This window comes from Xyrauchen texanus, chromosome 30, assembly GCF_025860055.1.
Source record: "Xyrauchen texanus isolate HMW12.3.18 chromosome 30, RBS_HiC_50CHRs, whole genome shotgun sequence".
In the NCBI taxonomy this organism is placed as follows: Eukaryota; Metazoa; Chordata; class Actinopteri; order Cypriniformes; family Catostomidae; genus Xyrauchen; species Xyrauchen texanus.
Genome location: NC_068305.1, coordinates 35,044,097 through 35,064,540, shown reverse-complemented (window position 1 = coordinate 35,064,540; position 20,444 = coordinate 35,044,097). Strand labels below are relative to the sequence as shown.

General features: G+C 38.4%; 1 protein-coding gene and 1 non-coding gene across 2 annotated transcripts; one reads left to right on the top strand and one right to left on the bottom strand.

Moving 5' to 3' along the window:
• Nucleotides 1–11,301: 11,301 nt before the first annotated feature.
• LOC127623842 (microsomal glutathione S-transferase 3-like) lies at nucleotides 11,302–14,582 on the bottom strand. Its single transcript, XM_052098396.1, has 6 exons — nucleotides 14,495–14,582; nucleotides 12,527–12,651; nucleotides 12,162–12,235; nucleotides 11,935–11,992; nucleotides 11,773–11,845; nucleotides 11,302–11,582 (listed from the first exon to the last, which is right to left on the bottom strand). Exons 2-6 carry the CDS (start codon nucleotides 12,641–12,643, stop codon nucleotides 11,443–11,445), a joined length of 462 nt encoding a protein of 153 aa, XP_051954356.1. The 5' UTR covers nucleotides 12,644–12,651; nucleotides 14,495–14,582; the 3' UTR covers nucleotides 11,302–11,442.
• Nucleotides 14,583–19,703: 5,121 nt separating this feature from the next.
• Nucleotides 19,704–19,819, top strand: LOC127624476 (U5 spliceosomal RNA). The gene has a single exon (XR_007968179.1). It is a non-coding gene; the product is annotated as a U5 spliceosomal RNA (small nuclear RNA).
• Nucleotides 19,820–20,444: the final 625 nt, after the last annotated feature.

Below are 20,444 nucleotides of genomic sequence, written 5' to 3'. Positions count from 1 at the left end.
ACAATCGGAGTTATATAAAAATAAAAAAGCCTGGATCTTCCAAGCTTTATAATGGGAGTGAGTGGTGACTTAGATTGAGGCCCAAAAAAAGCACATCCATCCATCAAAAAAAGTAATCCACTTAAGCTCAAGAGGGTTAATAAAGGCCCTCTGAAGCGAAGCATTTTTGTAAGAAATAGCCATGTTTACAACTTTATAAACTAATCACTGACTTCCGGTAACTGCCATCTGCAATTTATTTTTTTGGCCACCCGCATGTTCGAGAGGCGAGCGCCGGCGTATGACGTAGTGTCCTCAAAGCTTGGAAGCCCATATATATATATATTTTACTGTGCTTTTGGGTGAACTAACCCTTCAATAACTTTACGGATCTTGTTTTTATTTACCAAATATTATATTAATGCTGTGAGTTGCAGTCTTTGTAATCAAAACGCCTTTGAATACCAAAAACGGTGGTGGTGTCTCCACAGTTTTTATTTATGTGCAATTGTAAATAGTCATTCACAACTATTGTGCTGTCACTGCCAAGTATTAAAGTATCTAATAATGATTCAGATTGCAGATTTTGTTGGGTGAGGTGTTGAATTTGTTTTATATATAGACTCTGAATGTTAAAATGCCATCACGTTTAATTCGTAACATGTTGAGCAAGTGTAGATATACATGGAAGATACACTCAGTATAGTTCATATTGAGAAACAGAGACTGGCAGTTGCATGTAATCCACATTGTTCCAAATGATAAAATATTAAGTTAGAATAGAGTGAAACATGTTTTTTCTAATCACCCTTACGCCTGTGTACACAATGCTGCCAATCAACTTGTGCAGCAGGGGAACTGAAATGGTTTGTGAAAGTGACTTTCATTGAGCAAATCAACAACCACCTCTTAAACACTGCTGCAGCTTGTAGAGAAATCGATTTTCTTTTTTTGACCTGTAAGTACTTCTCATTCGTTATAGGCAGACCAGCCGGAAGGCGATTTGCACCAAAATGACTTGTCAGTTAGTCGAAGTAATGGATCTAAATGATTACAAGTACTCTCAATAGTAAATTTGCAACCAACACCTTTGTGGATTTTGCCCAAAGAGTAAAACTCTGAAGGTCAAATATCAAAAGCATCATGAACCAAATCCATACAGTTTCAGTGGTTGAATCGATGTCTATACCAGTCCAGTCAGTTTTGGGTGAGAACATTAAAAACATAACTGGTTTCCCCTTGTTCATATTGCAATCTCTAGGCACGATCATGATTTCAAGCTCGATTACACTTCCTAGAAATTGACGCATGAGTAGAACGCTAGATGGCGCTATCGCAAGTGTAAGAGCTTGAAATCATGATCGTGCCTAGACACTGCGGTCAAGATTTACAGGCTGAGTTTGGAATTGCATGTTACGTGTTCTACTGCTATATCACGAAAAAAAAAAAAAAGGGGGTATGCAAAATGTCATACTCCGACAGTTAAAATGTAAATTATGGTCTTTTCAAATCAATAAGCAACAAACTCCAAGCCTGCATTGATAGAACTTGAGAGAAAAAAAAAAAAAAATTTTGCATTTCTTAAATGTGAAGATTATTTTTAAACTTCAAAAAATTGACATTGCTTCATGAAAGTTCAATATGAATTTAATTTCTGCTATTAGACCAATTACGAACTAATAGCAATGCCAATGCAAGTAGCATTTAGTATGTTACTTGGCTCAATTTTGCAGTTTTAACTAATGTGCTCTTGACTTCATTAAAATAAAGAATGGAGGACTGGCATCTGTGCAAGTAACCAACCCATTTACATTATAAATCTGAGCATCCATCTGCAAGTTTACCTCACAAGTCAAGAGTCAGTGAAACGTTGGTTCATTTAGTAACATAACATGGAATCAAGTACATAGCCACAGACACTCATAATTAAATTGCAAGTGTTACACACCAAAAAGGTGTCAGAAATGGGTCAATTTGCCATACACAAGAATTGATTAGACAAAACAATGGGGCAAGCCCTGCCATTGGCCATCTGGTCCACATTTGGAATCAGACACACCAACCATATAACAGGCAGGCTTGCAGACAATGGTCACAATGTCATTGAGTTTGTACAATGGCTTTGCTCCACCTCTAATCATTCCATTTTCCACCACAGGTGCCAAACAGGTAATTGCAGGATTCTGGGACACTGGGGGAGAATACATTTTTATTTTATTTTTCAGCCAGAAGTGGGAGAAACACTTTAAAATCTTCAAGCTACCTTTTCCCTGCCTCCAACAGACCGGAAGTCATCAGTTTCCAATGGAGTCGCACTGTTCCGACAGCCATCGGCTGTGACATTTTCATATCCGATTTCAGCCTCGGCCGCATTTGAACTCGTGCGACTAGACCGCATACAACTTTGCGCAAAGTGAGAAATATCAAGTGTTAGTCTAAACGCCTGCTACTTCAGACTTTTGCCAATTATTAAGGTCAGAAATTTTAAAATGAAATCCGATTCATATTTGCTGAATTAAGGTTATTGCTGTTAAATCATGATAAATACGAAGTGAAATTTAATCCTGAAACTTTATTGGAGTAGAGTCAATGAACAAAAATGACAATCACGACTGCCACTAGGGAGAGAAATAGGAGTTGTATGCGAATGTCAGACCGTGAAAAGGCAGCTTTACTCTGGAATTATGTATAAAGTACTACCTCGGTCACAGGTGGGAATACTTGGCATCCACAAACCATTTGCTCCACAGCGGACTTGCTGTTCTCCTTTCAGTTTGAATCCAGGAGAGCAGGTGATCTGAACAAGTGCATTAAATGCAACTTCTGGTGAGGCTACCTGACCATTGGCAACAACGACAGGCGGACATTTTACTGAGGAAACAGAAAAGAGCAGCAGGTGGATGAACCTTAAATTGAATAGGCAGATAGTTGGTTCTTCCTCATTTATAGAAGATCTGGAGTGCTATTCCTTGCCATGGATGTTACGCACGCACAGTTTGTCCCTCGTTCCATTAAATGCAAAGCTACATTCTACCAATGTGTTGTAGAAAACAAGAGAATCAAGTTTTACTAAACAGAAAATTAAGTTTGCCTGCCACTAGTCAGTACAGTTTTGGGAGGAGATGGGAGTGCACGCAGTTGCTTCAAATAAACAGGGTGAGCACCCAAATTTGACATCTGGCATTTGAATACTGTAATCGGTTCAAACTTGCATCCAAAATGTGCACAGCTTCAAACAGGTCTTAGATCTCATGTCTAGCAAACCACCTACCTGGCTCACAGGTAGGAACACTTGGTGTCCAGGAACCATCTGCTCCACAGCGGATTGGCTGTGCTCCATTTAACTTGAATCCAGCAGAGCAGGTGATCTGAACAAGGGCATTAAATGAAACCGCTGGAGGGGTTACCTGACCATTGGCAACGTCAATGACTGGACACTTCACTGGAGGAACAAGAGGGACAGAGTTGTGCAACATGTGGATAATCTGAATGAATCCAAATGAGGTTTTTGCACCCAAGGTTTCTTCCTAACATACACCATGTCAGGTGGTTTTCCTTGCCACTATCTTACTTCCCCCCCCATTTCTGTCAAGCTGCTTGGAACAATTTATTAAAAGCACCATATAAAACAGAACCAAATTGATTCACTGGAGGGTCTGTGCCTTCTACTGCATGCCACTTGTGCAATTGACAGATGGCAGTCAAACGGTTCATACCATTGTTAAATGCAGAGGGTTTAATGATATATGTAAAAAAAAAAAAGCCTCAGTGGCCACGTCTACACATGCCTATGCTTTAGCTAGGTAGAGTCTGGCTTCTCATGGAGGCAAATAACGGTCACATATGTTGCTTGTGTACAGCATCAAACAGGTTTTGCACCTCAATCTCAAGATCACCTACCTGGCTCACAGGTGGGAACACTTGGTATCCAGGAACCATCTGCCTCACAGCGGATTCGCTTTGCACCATTTAGCCTGAATCCAGGAGAGCAGGTGATCTGAACGAGTGCATTAAATGCAACCGCTTGTGAGGCTACCTGTCCATTGGCAACAATGATGGGCGGACATTTTCCTGAGGAAACAGAATTTTGAATAAAAGCAGATTGAGTGGGTTCCTCATAGAAATTCTAAAATCTACAGAATACCAGTGTTGAAGAAATTATATGAATAAAACAATTAAATTTTACTAGTGCAGTTTGTGCCTGCCACAGAAAGTATAATTTCTTTAACCAGTTCACCCCCCCCCCCCCCAAAAGAAGTTAATTATGGCAATTTAAAATAACCTCAATTATGCTTCTGCTACGCACAGTCATGCTGATATTAACCAAATTACAGAGTTCTGAAACCACAAATCCCTAACACACCTGAAGATCACCTACCTGGTTCACAGGTGGGAACACTTGGTGTCCAGGAACCATCTGCTCCACAGCAGATTTGCCCTTCTCCATTCAGCTTGAATCCAGGAGAGCAGGTGATTTGAACAATGGTATTAAATTCCACCGCTGGTGAGGATACCAGACCACTGGCGATGAAAACAGGTGGACATTTCACTGAGGAACAGGAGAAAAATGTCATTCACATGAGAATTAAACTACCCTGTAAAAAGACCAGTTTATATAGCATGTAATTTCCATAATCTAACTGGACCAGCATAGCCATGAGTGTCACTATCAAAAGCAAGCTGGTTAAAAGCTTGGAGGGGATCAAGTCATCCATGAGTATCACCTACCTGGCTCACAGGTGGGAATATTTGGCATCCAGGAACCATCGGCTCCACAGCGTATTGGCTGTGCTCCATTTAACTTGAATCCAGGAGAGCAGGTGATCTGAACAAGGGCATTAAATGAAACCGCTGGAGAGGTTACCTGACCATTGGCAACATCAATGACTGGACATTTTACTGGAGGAACAAGAGGGACAGAGTTGAGCAACATAATCTGAATGAATCCAAATGAGGTTTTTGCTTCCAAGGTTTCTTCCTAATATACACCAGGTCAGGTGGTTTTCCTTGCCTTTAGCTTGCTCACTTCCCCCCCAATTTCGGTCAAGCTGCTTGGAACAATTTGTAAAAAGCACCATATAAAACAGAACCGAATTGATTCACTGGTGCGGTTTGTGCCTTCTACTGCATGCCATTTACTTGTGCAATTGACAGTCAAACGGATCATACTATTCTTGTTAAATGCAGAGGGATATTATTTATATATAAAAATCAAAAAAATAAAAAGCCTCAGTGGCCAAGTCTACACACATATGCTTTAGCTAGGCAGAGTCTGGCTTCTCATGGAGGCAAATAATGGTCACTTATGTTGCTTGTGTACAACAAACAGGTTTTGCAACTCACTCAAGATCACCTACCTGGCTCACAGGTGGGAACACTTGGTATCCAGGAACCATCTGCCCCACAGCGGATTCGCTTTGCACCATTTAGCTTGAATCCAGGAGAGCAGGTGATCTGAACAAGGGCATTAAATGCAACCGCTGGTGAGGCTACCTGTCCATTGGCAACAATGATGGGTGGACACTTTCCTGAGGAAACAGGATTTTGAATAAAATCAGATTGAGTGGGTTCTTCATCTATTAGAATTTCAATCTACAGAATACCAGTGTTGAAGAAATTATTATGAATAAAACAGAATTTAGTTTTACTAGTGCAGTATGTGCCTGCCACAGAAAGTACAACTTCTTTAACCAGTTCACCCCCTCCAAAAGGATAAAGTTATTTATGTCAACTTAAAAGAACCTCAACTATGCTTCTGCTACGTACAGTCATGCCGGCAGTTCAATCTGTAATTGTTAATATCGGCACGTAAATGCCACTTTTCAAGTTGCTTGTGCAATGTGAAGGAGGTCTTGCACCACAAATCCCTAACACACCTGTAGATCACCTACCTGGTTCACAGGTGGGAACACTTGGTGTCCAGGAACCATCTGCACCACAGTGGATTGGCTGTGCTCCATTTAACTTGAATCCAGGAGAGCAGGTGATCTGAACAAGGGCATTAAATGAAATGGCTGGAGAGGTTACCTGACCATTGGCAACGTCAATGACTGGACACTTCACTGGAGGAACAAGAGGGACAGAGTTGAGCAACATGTGGGTAATCAGAATTAATCCAAATGAGGTTTTTGCACCCAAGGTTTCCTTCCTAATATACACCACGTCATGTGGTTTTCCTTGCCACTAGCTTGCTCACTTTCCCCCCCCCCCCAATTTCTGACAAGCAGCTTGGAACAATTTGTAAAAAGCACCATATAAAACAGAACCGAATTTATTCACTGGTGCGGTTTGTGCCTTCTACTGCATGCCATTTACTTGTGCAATTGACAGATGGCAGTCAAACGGATCATACCGTTCTTTTTAAATGCAGAGGGATATATATAAAAAAATAAAATTAAAAATTAAAAAAAAGCCTCAGTGGCCAAGTCTACACACATATATGCTTTAGCTAGGCAGAGTCTGACTTCTCATGGAGGCAAATAACGGTCACTTATGTTGTGTACAGCATCAAACAGGTTTTGCACCTCAATCTCAAGATCACCTACCTGGCTCACAGGTGGGAACACTTGGTATCCAGGAACCATCTGCCCCACAGTGGATTCGCTTTGCACCATTTAGCCTGAATCCAGGAGAGCAGGTGATCTGAACGAGTGCATTAAATGCAACCGCTTGTGAGGCTACCTGTCCATTGGCAACAATGATGGGCGGACATTTTCCTGAGGAAACAGAATTTTGAATACAAGCAGATTGAGTGGGTTCCTCATAGAAATTCTAAAATCTACAGAATATCGGTGTTGAAGAAATGATAATGAATAAAACAGAATTTAGTTTTACTAGTGCAGTTTGTGCCTGCCACAGAAAGTATAATTTCTTTAACCAGTTCACCCCCCCCCCCCCAAAAGTTGTTAATTATGCCAATTTAAAATAACCACAACTATGCTTCTGCTACGCACGGTCATGCTGATATTAACCAAATTACAGATTCGAACAGACAGCATGTAAATGCCAATTTGCAAGTTGCATGTGCAATGTGAAGGTCTTGCACAACAAATCCCTAACACGCCTGAGGATCACCTACCAGGCTCACAGGTGGGAACACTTGGTGTCCAGGAACCATCTGCTCCACAGCAGAGTTGCAATTCTCCTTTCAGCTTAAAATCCAGGAGAGCAGGTGATCTGAACAACGGCATTAAATGCAATTGCTGGCGAGAATACCTGACCATTGGCGACAACGATGGGCAGACAGTTTCCGGAGGAAAATGAAAGCAGCATGTGGATAAACATTATTTGAACGCAGACAAATGGAGTTGGTTTCTCAAAGGGTTCCTTGTTAGACCAGTTCTTTTTTTACTGGTCTCCAAAAAAAGCTCAGAATCCAAATTTTTATATGCACCTGCGCAACAGTCAAATGCTGGCAGTTTGAATACTGCAATCAGTTAATACTGGCATCCTGGTGTACAGCGTTAGGCCTTACATCTCAGTGACTAGCACACCAGATGATGGCTCACAGGTGGGAACATATCCGCTGGGGAACAGATGGTTCCTGGATGCCATTTGCGGTGCACCATTCACCTACTCTCCTGGATTCAAGCTGATCTAAACAGTGTGATAACAATCCGCTTGGACTTATCGGACCATTGGCGATGACAATGGCTGGGCAGGTCACTGAATGCAAGAGATGAGCAACAGGTGTCTAAACTCAATCTTTACAGTTAGATCGAGTTTTAGCTCTTCCAAAGTACTTTCCTCAGCAAGAAATAATTTAATCTGGAGAGACTTTCCTTGCCACTGCAGCCTTTGCCTTACACCAATTTAGTTAATGAATATTTCAAAGCAGCAGAGAATTTAGAAAAAAAAACCACACATGTTAAGGAATATTCAGGGTTCAATGAAAGTTAAAGCAACAACATTTGTGGAATATTGATAACTGCAATTTTGACTTACCCCCTCCTTTACAGATTAAAAAAAAAAAACCTGGGTCATGCTGTACTTCCAATGGAAGTGACTGGGGGCAAATTTGAAGGTTTAAATAGTTAAACCTCCTACTAACCCATTAACAGGAGCACCAAAGAACATGAGACTTACTCGACATCTCTGGAACTCCTGAAAATCCTGTACTTGGCTCACAGGTGGGAACATTTGGGGTCCAGGAACCATCTGCTCCACAGCGGATTTGCTGTGCTCCATTCAATCTGAATCCAGGGGAGCAGGTAATCTGAACAACAGTGTTGAACTGAACCGCTTGGGAGGTTACCTGGCCATTTGTGATGGCGATGGCTGGACACTTCACAGCTGAGGAATGAGAGAGAGCTCAAAGCATGTGCACGTATTTTGAAAGCTTGATTGAACTTTACAATGGCCTTTTTATACATTGAAAAACAGCAAACTGAAATCACCTAATAGCTGTTGTGATAACTCCATGCAATGCCAGTAAGCAGGGGACCACTCATTTAAAATAAAATTCTTATCCACATGGGACCATCTTTAATGTTTCAGTTATAAACAGAACAGATGTGGTCCTCCCATAATTGGAGCAAAGGGAGAACTGCTAGTTCAAAAGACCTTGAAATGAATGGACATTGAAAAATAAATTTACTTCATGCTATACATTGCTTTTGAGGGGAAAATAAATATAATTTTTTTTGCAGTGCTGATTTTAGCTTCCATGATAGGAAGAACTCACCGTCACATCTTTGACTCGACCCACTCCAGCCATTCTCCTCACACACACGGACACGGTTCCCTCTCAAAACATATCTGGAGAAGATCAGATTACTAAGCATCTAACACATGCCACTTTTGGCAAATTATCCACTTAGAGCAACCGAGAACAAACAAGTTTAATGAACATTTACATTAAAATACAGCCAATCTATAAAAGGCGCGGATCTAAACTTTCATTGGAAAAAAAAAAGCTAGACTAATTTCTTCATGTAAAATGTAACTGTTCATAGCCATTTCATTAAAATGAATCAAAACTAATTTCCAGCTCATGTCAAATGACAGTACAGCATCAGCTGCCTTCATAAAGATGTGACTCAGAGACAGAATACAAGTCAGGTTCTCCATACCCTTCATCACACTCCACAACAGCTTTATCACCATATGACTGTCCCTCTGGCACGCATCGTCCGTGTTGAATGGCACCCAATGGCTTGCACATAACCTCTGGAAGGAGTTAAGAAATTAGAGAACTGTAGATTGATAGGTGGTTATAACAAACCAATGTCTTACTATGACATTTCATCTTCAAGGGAGTCCAGCGTCCTTCCGTGCAGCACGATTTTCGACTGCCGCCCCCATGCTTGTAACCTGGAGCACAATTATACTCCACATCCTGTCCATTATCAAACTCGGATTTGAAACGATAGCGGTTGTCCAGCTGCCTTTCCGGATAATCTACTGGTTCTTCACACTTTTGTTTTTTAAGTTTATGACACTCTGGGTGAACAGACAAATGTGGTTTCATGTGACAGCACAACACCAAGTTATTAGAATCATAGGAGGCAAAACCCTTACAAATTGTGCACCAATATATTGCAGTACATTTTATTGTGCTATTTGGACTAACTCAGATTTCCACTAACTGATATAGCCCTAGTTACAAGAGTTGGGCATGACATAGTTCTCTGCACTTGTAGTCAGTTACCAAAATCTACTAAATAATAATATAAAATAAAAAAAAAAGTTACCTACTAACCTACAAAGTGCAAAAACACAAATATCACTACAGCCTTCCAAACAGGTGCCATTTTCACAACGAGCTGGAGCTCTTCACACCTGTGCCCACTTTAATCAGATCCCAAACAACCCTAACTTGCACCTCAACAACAGTCTATCCCTTTTAAATAGTATGAGACATCCCGAACACCTGTCTTCAATAGGGTTATCATCCAATCACAATCAACACTGTGCGCATGCGCAGTAAGTTATCTTCAGCGCTGCCTCACTGATTGCTCTCAGGTGAAAGAGGCGGGAATAGATCGAGGAACTGAGCGGACATTTTTAACAGCTGTTTAGGTGGTATGAAGTGAACATATGTTCTATATCTGATATTTTGAAAAAACTAACTGACGTTTTGACGGCTTTGGAATATGTTATTTTATCCTGAGGTAGAAAAAGTACAGTGAATTTGACCTGAGACTGTATTAAATCATTTGTGGGTCGGGGAAAGTACCTCAGAATTAAAAACATAAAAACTTTGAAAAAGATATCTTTCTGAGAACATTCAGAGGACAAAAAAAACTCCAGACAACATGAGTTTTGGAAAATCAGATTCATGTTCAAAGATAGTGCTACCGTGAACAAGGTCTGTTTACACTGCATTTCACGAGATCACTTGCAAAAGACTTTGCTTAAACTTTTTCACGGACTGTTTTCACAACATTCTCTGTTTTAAAGCATGCCTAAAGACGCCTGTTGGACATCTGTTAGAAGGTAAAAGTGTTGCAAAAGTTGAGAGCTTGTAAATATGAATTTGTGTACAATAAATAAGCATACACATTATACAAGTAAAAAAGTTTCCTTTTGCTTTGTTCCGTGTATTTGGTATGCAAACACGAGACCCCGCTTGTGGTAGCCTACATATCAATGCAAATGTAATGTTAATCCAGAAAATGTGAGAACACATCCTTTTAGAAAATACTGGTACATTTTTCTCTTGCAACTTCCCTTAATGAGAAGTTGTAGCATAAAGCATAGATGGCATGTGTGAACGGCACATGTGGTACTTTTACCAGTAAAGGCATCCCAACAATTTTCCTGTAATTTACCTTGTTGCATGTGTGAAACAGGCTCTTCTTTCAATAGCGCCTTGATCTGAGTCTTATAATTGGTCAGTTTTTCACATTTGAAAGGGTGTTCTTTTTTTTTTAAATCGACCCACTTTATTATTTAAATCATGGGATATTCGTTTCTGTATACCATTTAGGTAGAAAATCTTTTGTAAAAAAAGCCCACAGAATAAGGCAGGGTTACTCATTTATGCTGTCAGGTTCCAACTCTAGTAGAACACACCTGAACCAACTAGGCCTTTGAGATTAATGTTGGAGTGGTGGTGGCGTAGTGGGCTAAAGCACTAAACTGTTAAGCAGAAGGTTGTCGGTTCGATCCCCATAGCCACCACCATTGGGTTCTTGAGCAAGGCACTTAACTCCAGGTTGCTCCGGGGGGATTGTCCCTGTAATAAGGGCTCTGTAAGTTGCTTTGGATAAAAGCGTCTTTTATACCAAATGCATAAATGTAAATGTAGTAGAAAAGAACAGTCAAGTGAGTTGGAACAGGGTTTGAACTAAACTCAGCATGCTCTGCAGGAAGGTCTAAATAGTATCACCTTTGCCTTGATTTATTTTGCTTTTTTAATGTTTCACAACAGAGAAAAGTCTTATACATTTGCTGAACATTTTATTTCATATACTGAAGTCAATCAATGCTTAAAAATTTAATTTTGCAACCAAAAATTTACTATTTAAAACAAATAGGCCATTTGGGCCATCTTGACTCGGGCCCCCATCCGAGCAGTGTTCTCCCAGTGTTCACAGCACAAAGGAACAGACCCAGCAAAGCAAGGCCACCGAACGCCCCACGATAACGTTTCTTAGGGTCTACAGTACAGAACACAACACACAGACACAAATTAAATCAGCAGAATCTCTAATGAAGCATCAACACAATGTTATCATTTTTTATGCCGAAACAGAAGGATACACAAAACATCACCAGCACTAAGCTGCATTCATACAGACAATTTCATTCAGTTAAGGCTGTGAGACTCTTTCAAGCGATGGGACTCACTTCCAGTTGAGTATCCGCGAGCATACAACACCCTACTGAGAATCCAGATCATCCCCAAAACACTGGCCAGACGCTGACAGCATAAATACAAGAGTTAGTTCTTAAAGTGATCTTTAGCCCATGTGTGTATTTATATAGTCCAGCTTCAGATGATGCACTCACTGGATGCTGAATTCCACCCATTGATAAAGTAAACAGGAATGGAGTCAGGACTTCAACACTGTAAGAGTACAACAGATATACTGGATAAAGATAACTAATATTGAATCAGTACAAAAGAAATTAAAAATTGCTTTCTTAAAAAAAGATTTTGTTTAAATCGATACATTTCTTGATAAAATTAGTATTTAGTTTTTAAGACACATTTTCTGCATATTGCTTATACATACGTGTTCTGGTGTGCTCTCTGAATACAGTTGAATATTTGACCAGTCTCTGGATTGTCACTGTACATTTTAGGATACTAGAGTATTTAGAAAAATAAAGTAAATACTCTTTTCTAAGTTTAGGGAAAATTTTTACATCAAATAACATACTTCTGCAGTATGTAGTATGTGCACAGTCAAAAAAAGAGCTGTGACTTTTAACATTATTTGACAAATATTTTTGATTGTACTGTCAAAAACATGAAACATGCTATACACAAAATCAAATGGAAAATGGAAAACAACCATTTTTATTTTCAAGATGATAACCAGATGCCACTCACATGCAAAATGTTGAGCTAATGAGACAAAAATAATGTGACTGTTACCTGAACGTTGTATTTACCCCGGGCCTTCACAACAGCGTGAGACAGATGAGCCATCAGGAGGAATGATGCTGCTCCGGTTAGCACCACATACCCATACTCTTTAGACAAAACCACCATCTTCAAGACTGAGGGAATAGAAATTTACATTTATGCATTTGGCAGACGCTTTTATCCAAAGCAACTTACAGTTGGACTTACAGTGCAATTGATGACACATGCAATTATTACAGGGACAATCCCCCCCAGAACAACCTGGAGTTAAGTGCCTTGCTCAAGGACACAATGGTGGTGGCCATGGGGTTAGAACCTGTGACCTTCTGAAAGCCCTGTGCTTTAACCACTACACCAGAGAGATCAGGGAGAAATACCACAATAGATCAAGCAAAACTATTATACTTGCATATTCTGACATATTCTTGAGTGAAACAGAGCAAAATTGTTGAAGCTTGATTTTATCCATTGGGAAGTGCACATAACACTAAAGATGCACATAAGCTTTTTGAGTCTAAATAGAAAAACAACTTACATAATTACAATAGTACATCCCTTTTCACTGAAACATCAGTGCCACTTATAGTAAGAAACATGTATAATATGTATGTGTATTGTGTACATGCATGAGAAACTGATAGTTCACCTTTGTTGTACAGAAAATTGACATGATGTAGTAGTCATTTGTATGAATATAGCACTCATTTGTCTAGTAGTGATAAAGAAATATATATCCTGTATGTGACAGGGCGGGGAGGGGCTCGCTGCCGACTGCTTGGAGTGGGAGAACCGCTGCCAGGGGCGGGGGAGACCCCTTGTGTTCCCGAGAACGCGGCAGGGCGTTCCGTCCGCCAGGGGCTAAGGACTGCCTACGATCCGATCCCCTCCCCCATTTTTTTATATTTCCGTTTCCCTCCCCTTGTCCCCTACCTCATCCAGGTAGACGGGGATGACCTGATTGCAGACGGGGCTTAGGGCACGGGGACTCCCTTGCCTGAGAGAACGAGGGAGGAATGTGACAGGGCGGAGGGTGGGTTTGGGTCGTGATTATACACACCCGGTCCCTTATCAGGCTAATTAAGTGAATAAAGGCCGATTGCGGACGGTGGTGCGATGAGAGAGAGATCGTTTTTAGACATGTCCATCATGTGTGTGTGTTTGTCTTTTAAGTTAATCATTAAAATATTGTTTATATCGCCAGGCCGGTTCTCGCCTCCTTTTCATTGAACTCCTTTACACTGTAATAGTAAACTTTTAGTATAGTAAAATATATGAAAATAATTATAAAAATATGATTTATGGAAGTGCATAAAAGTGACTCATACATACCTAGGATATCTAATGACCCTATACACTTTTGGTACTTAAGCAATAATACAAATTTTATTTATTTTTTTGTGTCACCATTTATAAGACAAAAGGTGAGGAATACTAAAGAGGTGTGGGCGCAACTCCAAAAAATGGATGAGGTACAGGGGGTGGAATGAAGTTCCCTGTCACTAAAGACACGATGGTAGGCATTTAAGGGTTAATAAAGTAAACTGGGTCAATTTTGATTTCATGTTAAATGATTTAAATATGAAATATTTATAAATCAAGAGCTAGTATGTGACATGTGCCCATTAATCGGTCTGTTATAAATTGGTAAACTCAATGTTGACTATAACAATGATTAGGTCCATGAAATTAGAGTGCTTCTCAACTAACTCCTAGTCACAAGTGGTTAAAGTTATTTTAATATTCGTCAAGACAAGACACAAGGTATAAAAATGGTCAGTCTTGTAGCTCTGTAAAATAAGCAGACATGTAGGAATGGGTTAATTTGCTGTGTGGAAAAAACGAAGCAGGTCAACAATTGCGCTGTTGGTTAATTTCCTTTGTTCAATTCAACACACAAACACTGCAATGAAACATTGTTAAGAAACACACCATTTAAAGTGATATTTATATAGCTGTGATTTTATATTGCTGTCGTACCTGTTCGGTGCTTCTGTGCTGTTATCTTGATACTGCAGTATGTGTGCAGAGTACTGAAGGACAAAAATCACTTATACTGCACTACAACTGTGTTAAGGGTCAAAATCCAATCTCAAAATCAAACACTCCTACAGACGACTGTTCCTGTTAGACTGACAGCCTGGATACTGTGAAATAAGTTTTACAGGTGAAATTGGACACAAAGACTTATTGTTATAGAATCTATCACAAACACCAAGCTGAAATTGACAGCACACTTTGCAAAGACATTTATGAAGAATTGATTTATTTTAGCTGAACTTGTACATGCATAACATTTATCCTTTATGTGCAGATTAACTCTTAAATGCATGGGAGTTTCACCAAACACTCTTACATATCCAGGTATTTAGAGACCCAGAATGAAGGCTTAATCTATCACAAAAAGAGCTACAAAATGTCCAAAGACCGTAATATTTTCCAAATATTTTCAAGACAATTAGAAAATAATAAAGTAAAAATTATGTTACTTTTTTCATAAATCAAAGAGACAACAAATAAGGACAAATTTAGAACAGGATTCATTACTTTAACACCAAAATTTCAATAGAGGCAACTGGCTTTCAAACACATAAATATTACATAGTACATAAACATTGATATTTTTCGCAATAAAAGTGATCGTATATATCGCTTTAGAAGACATTTAACCACTGGAGTCATATCTATGACATTTATGCTTACTGTCTGTGAGTTTTGGAGCTTCAAAAGAGAAATCTCCATTCACTTGCCAATTAAGGACCTACTGAGCTAAGATAATTTTCTATTTATTTATTAATTTTTTTCAAATGTGTTCTGGTGAAGAAAGAAAGTCATACACACCTGAGATATCATGCGGGCGAGTATATAATAAGAGAATTTTCATTTTTGGGTAACTATCCCTTTATTTAATCCTCTGGCTCTGTTATCATATGGATAACTTTTATGATGGCTATATGTGCTTTTTTGATCTTCAAAAATGTTGCACCTTTCACTTGCACTAACATTTCTAAAAGAAAACATGTAAAACTTAGATTTGAATGGGCTTAATTCTGTCACTTCCCCTAGATATGAAATAATTATACAAATATAATTTATGAAAGTGCAAAAAAAAAAAAAAAGAACAACAACACTCTTACATGTCTGTGGTCTCTAATTATTCTATACATTTTTGGTACCTAACCATTTTGTGGGGGCACAACTCCAAAAAGTGGATGAAGTAGGTCACTAAGAGCTGAAGTATGTGCTTAAGGGTTAAAGAAATATTCAGGGTTCACTATAAGTTAAGCTCAGTTGACAGCATTTGTGGCAAGGGTGTCGGTTTAGTCAGAAAGTTGGTAGGAACATATAGCAAGAATAAGCCTTATATGAAAAATGTTGGTTTTAAGAAAATGTGAGAAAGACAGTCTGATAATATAGACAGAATAAGATTATCACCTCATTTAACAAGTATCATTTCTTATGTCTCTCCCAGACCATAATATATATTAGCCTGTTTTTAGAAAGAAAAAACAAATTAAAAACTGACCACTAGGGCTGCACATTTATGTGATATGCTATGTGATCATCCTTTTAAAGATTAAGGGGTCAAAATCAAATGTTATCTTTTTCAAGAAGATTTACCTCAAGAAAATAATATCCAACGATGATAATGTGACATTCTGGAAAATTTATTTTCCAGCATTAAACAAATACAAATCTTAACAAAGGGTAGGATAAATTAAAACATTACATGACATCACAAGATAAACAAATTATGAGGAGAATGGAGCATTGATATTTCCCCCCACTTTCTGTTTTCCAACTCCCCTCACTCCCACATAATCTTTTCCCATATTGCTAATTTATATGTGCTTACGTTTTTATCGAAACAAGTTGACCTCTCGAACGGCTTTAGGCTTAACCTACAATTAATTACTTTTTTTAATTTTTATCATAAATTTCTTAAATCTATTGATAAAACATCATTTTTTTAAATCCTCATGCTCATCTCCAATGTGCAAAATAAAATATCTATTTGAAGTTATAGCAGCATCTTAAATCCAAGACAAAATTTACAAACATACACAAAAGTTCTGCAAAAATTTCCAGACAATATTACGCAAAATAACTGATAAACCACAATGCTTTTATTATTATTATTATTATGTTAGCCAACATTACACTCTTTTAACATGCATTTTTCACAGTTTGAGGTTCTAACATTTCTAAAATAAAAGTCCTTGGTTCCCTCACAAAAGGAAGTTATTTCTATCTTCGGCTGTCACACGTTGTTCGATTCCCAGAGGGGAGAATTGTTTTTTTTTTTACCTCTCTCATCAACAAGGCCTTTGCATCCACAGAACTGCCACTCACTGGATGTTTTTTGTTGTTGGCACCATTCCGAGTAAATTCTAGAAACTGTTGTGTGTGAAAATCCCAGGAGATCAGCAGTTACAGAAATACTCAAATCAGCCCGTCTGGCACCAACAGTCATCCATTTGATTATCTAATCAGCCAATTGTGTGGCAGTAGTGTAATGCATAAAATCATGCAGATACGGGTCAGGAGCTGTTCACATCAACAATCCTGCGTCATCAACTATTACAACAATACCACATTATGTATCTAATATATGCGACAGGTTATTGTGATTGTTGGTTGTTCTATTAAGCATGTAGGGATTCACACAATAAACATGTATAATTGCATTTGAGAATAATATCATTCAATAGCAAATTAATGCAATCTATTTTGATCTACAAGGCTTACTCAATGCATTTTATGCCAAAGCAATTATAAATGACTATAGTTGTGAACAAATGACCTAATGTTCATATAGTTAGTCATATAGTTTGATGAAGTTTAATAGTTATTCGACGATTGTGCCAAAGCTATTGAGAAAAACTAACAATACTTGTCCTTTTGCAACAACATTTCTACCAATTTTATTGTGTGTATGAATTGTGCCACTTTTTAAGCATTTATTACTCACAGAATGCCTGAACGTTAATTTTGCATGCATGATGTCACTAAGAAGTAAATAAAAAATGGTACAAGTTGCAGAACAAAATGTTGACCATTTCCAAATTTGTCTTGCTGCGTTTGAAGCAATTGTTCTTGATTTTCTTTTTTTTTTTAAAGCAGTCACAGTCATCATGAAATTTTCTCTTACAGGAACTTTATGGAAAGCATGGAGAAAATATAGAAGTACTGTATGAGAATGTTTGGGTTCAATTGGTGTGCAAGAACAAGTGCTTTTTTCTGGTAAGAATTCATATGGTCAGAAAACTTCCTCTAAAAGTGTTTATTAAAACCATTCCACACTTTGGAAAAATCCACCGCAAATTCAGATTTCACTTAGTACTACTTTACAATTTTGCGATTAATAAGCATATTTTAGCAGAAGTGTAGTTTAAAAATGAAAATTGATATGATGTGATAAAAGTTGAAGTGTGATAAAAAGGTAGGCTACTGACTCTTGTGCCTGTGAATGTTTTATAAAACTGTGTGCAGCAGGGGCTGATGGGCTTGTAGAGGACCAGGTCAAATGCCTGTTATTATTAATTTCTATTTACTTTTTCCTTTTTTTTAATCCCTGACTGCTTTCATGTGTTTATTTATTTACACAAATATTACAATTGTATTGGAAAACATGCATATCACGGAGCAAACGGTGTGGACGCTAATTGTGGCCTCATTAGAACACAAAAATAAGGACCTGTAGGTGAAGCTCTTCTGCCATTTTTTTTAATGTGTTGAAGGTGAGATTTGTGAACCCTTTTCCTCATTGAAAAGATAGACTTGTGAAACGCGTGACATCTGGTGAACTTTAAGAAGATGGCGAAGGTGGAATCTTGGTTAACACGGATTGAGAATTTTAATGGTGATTTCACAAAATTGATAGTGTCGTAAACTTCAGTGATTGTGTGTGGGGGAACGGCGATGGAACATCAGGTATTTGGCGGAATCAAGGTCGCTTGGTCAAAATAGGTGATGTGAAGAGTTTGTAAGAAATGTTGCTAACTTCATTAATCGTTGTTAAAATAATTATTACTTGTTATGGCTTCGATTGTTGGCTTGAATCGTGATTGGCTGTAGTACAATACTGTCCATCACCACTTGGGGATCGCTTCAGTAACTGAACGATAGTGATGGGAATGTGGCTGCTGGTTCCCGCGCTCGACTGTTAGAAAAATGCTTTTACATTACTTCACATAAGAATATACGCATTGTTTTGTTGTTTAAATATAGTTCATTTTATAAAATATCACGTATACTAATATCCTAAATGCTATTCAGTTGGTCTTAAAGCTGTTCCTCTCAACTTTTTTGTTTGTTTTTACAAAGGCTTGATTTCTACCTTGACGATGCTTTACCTCATTTTGTGTTGTGGGGCATCATTATGTGTTTGGGAACAGATAACAGTAGAATCTCGGTGCTTTTTGTCGTTGCGCTCTTTTGAATAATTCAAGTTTATATAGAAACTATAATGGACATTTTATGAATTTAAGGTGGTTTATTTCGCTTGGTAATACTTGATATTGTGTGTCTAAATTGTTGTGAAGAACGTTTATTTGTATGTCAAACTCCGTTTACCATAGCAGATAGTAACGGTCAACTAGCGTGTTACGACAGTAAGTCACCGTTTGCGGATATCCATTCAAATAAATGGGGAGAGCCGTAAATTGACATCATGCTGTCGCAGAATTGTCCGAGAATCTTTTTTATAAAACATTCATTCTAGCGTAGTAAACTCTACACAGTTAACGTCAAAAGGATTGTTTGGTGTGGAACATGTTGGACAGTATATTCAGCAAGCTCAAGCCATAGACTACAATTAAAAATATCTGGTCTCCTCGCCTGTGTACCCATAGAATATATGTGTTACCGCCGCATTTTGCATCGCTATGTTAATCTTGTATGCTCAAATCTATATAAGGGCTCTGGAGTGTGTTGGAGTCGGGTGATCAAACCGGACGTTGAGCCTGTACCCACAATGCAATGTTGTTCGTTTCACTTTTCAAATAATTTTTTTCCCCATTATTTATTAGTCATTGGGTTTGCAATTTGGTGGTATCATTCTAATAATAAACTCACTAATGTCAGTTATGTTGTATATGCTCATTATGACTGCCATCATTTAAGAAACCGTTCTTATGAAATGTGTTTCACTCACTCGAGTATCTGCTCGTATTTGTGTTTCGTCAGTACACTCATGTTTCTCTTCATATCGCATAAATCTTTCGCCTTTTACTAAAGATTTCCGTGGGGAGGAACACAATGAGTATTAAATAATTTTTTGATGTCCCGCTTAATTGTGGGGCTTCCTATAAATGTTAAAAAAAGATTTAGTGTGTATGATTTAAATGTAGAATGATATTATGTTCGTGCTCTTTAAATAGCGATTGTTGATGTCATCAATCGTTAAAAGTATGGAAACGTGAAGAAGTCTGGGAAGTTTTACTGCAGTGTAGTTTATTAGTGAACGACTTGTGATAAAGTGTATCATTTGGTCTTTTTGCGGATTCTTGATTGTTTGTAGCGAATGAAGTGGTTTTTATTGTCGTTCAACCATATACAGTTAGTTCAGTACACAGTGAATCAAGATTCCCTCCAGGACCATGGTGCTACATAAAACAACATAGTGCAAACACAGAACCACATGAGACTAGACAGACTAAATAACATACCTATATAAAGTGCGTGTGCAAAAAGTACGGGACAGTACAATACAATTACTAAAAATGAACAGGACAATAGTCACCGTGAGAGACAATGCGCCGCCGACCAGTACACAGTAGTGGAAAAAGATGACAGTTTCTAAAAATGCCAAATGTAAACATAACATACTATGAGATGGTGTTATTGAGGTAGCAGCCAGGTATAACGTGACAATAATTAAAGTGCAACTCCTGTGTGTGTGTGTGTGTGTGTGTGTGTGTGTGTGTGT

What these genes read in the sequence shown, in the direction of transcription:
- LOC127623842 (XM_052098396.1), bottom strand. Translation starts at nt 12,643, where the DNA reads ATGGTGGTTTTGTCTAAAGAGTATGGGTATGTGGTGCTAACCGGAGCA. An exon ending in CAGAGAGCACACCAGAACAC is followed by an intron (nt 11,993 to 12,161) that starts GTATGTATAAGC and finishes GTACTCTTACAG; the next exon opens with TGTTGAAGTCCTGACTCCAT. An exon ending in TGGGTGGAATTCAGCATCCA is followed by an intron (nt 11,846 to 11,934) that starts GTGAGTGCATCA and finishes TTATGCTGTCAG; the next exon opens with CGTCTGGCCAGTGTTTTGGG.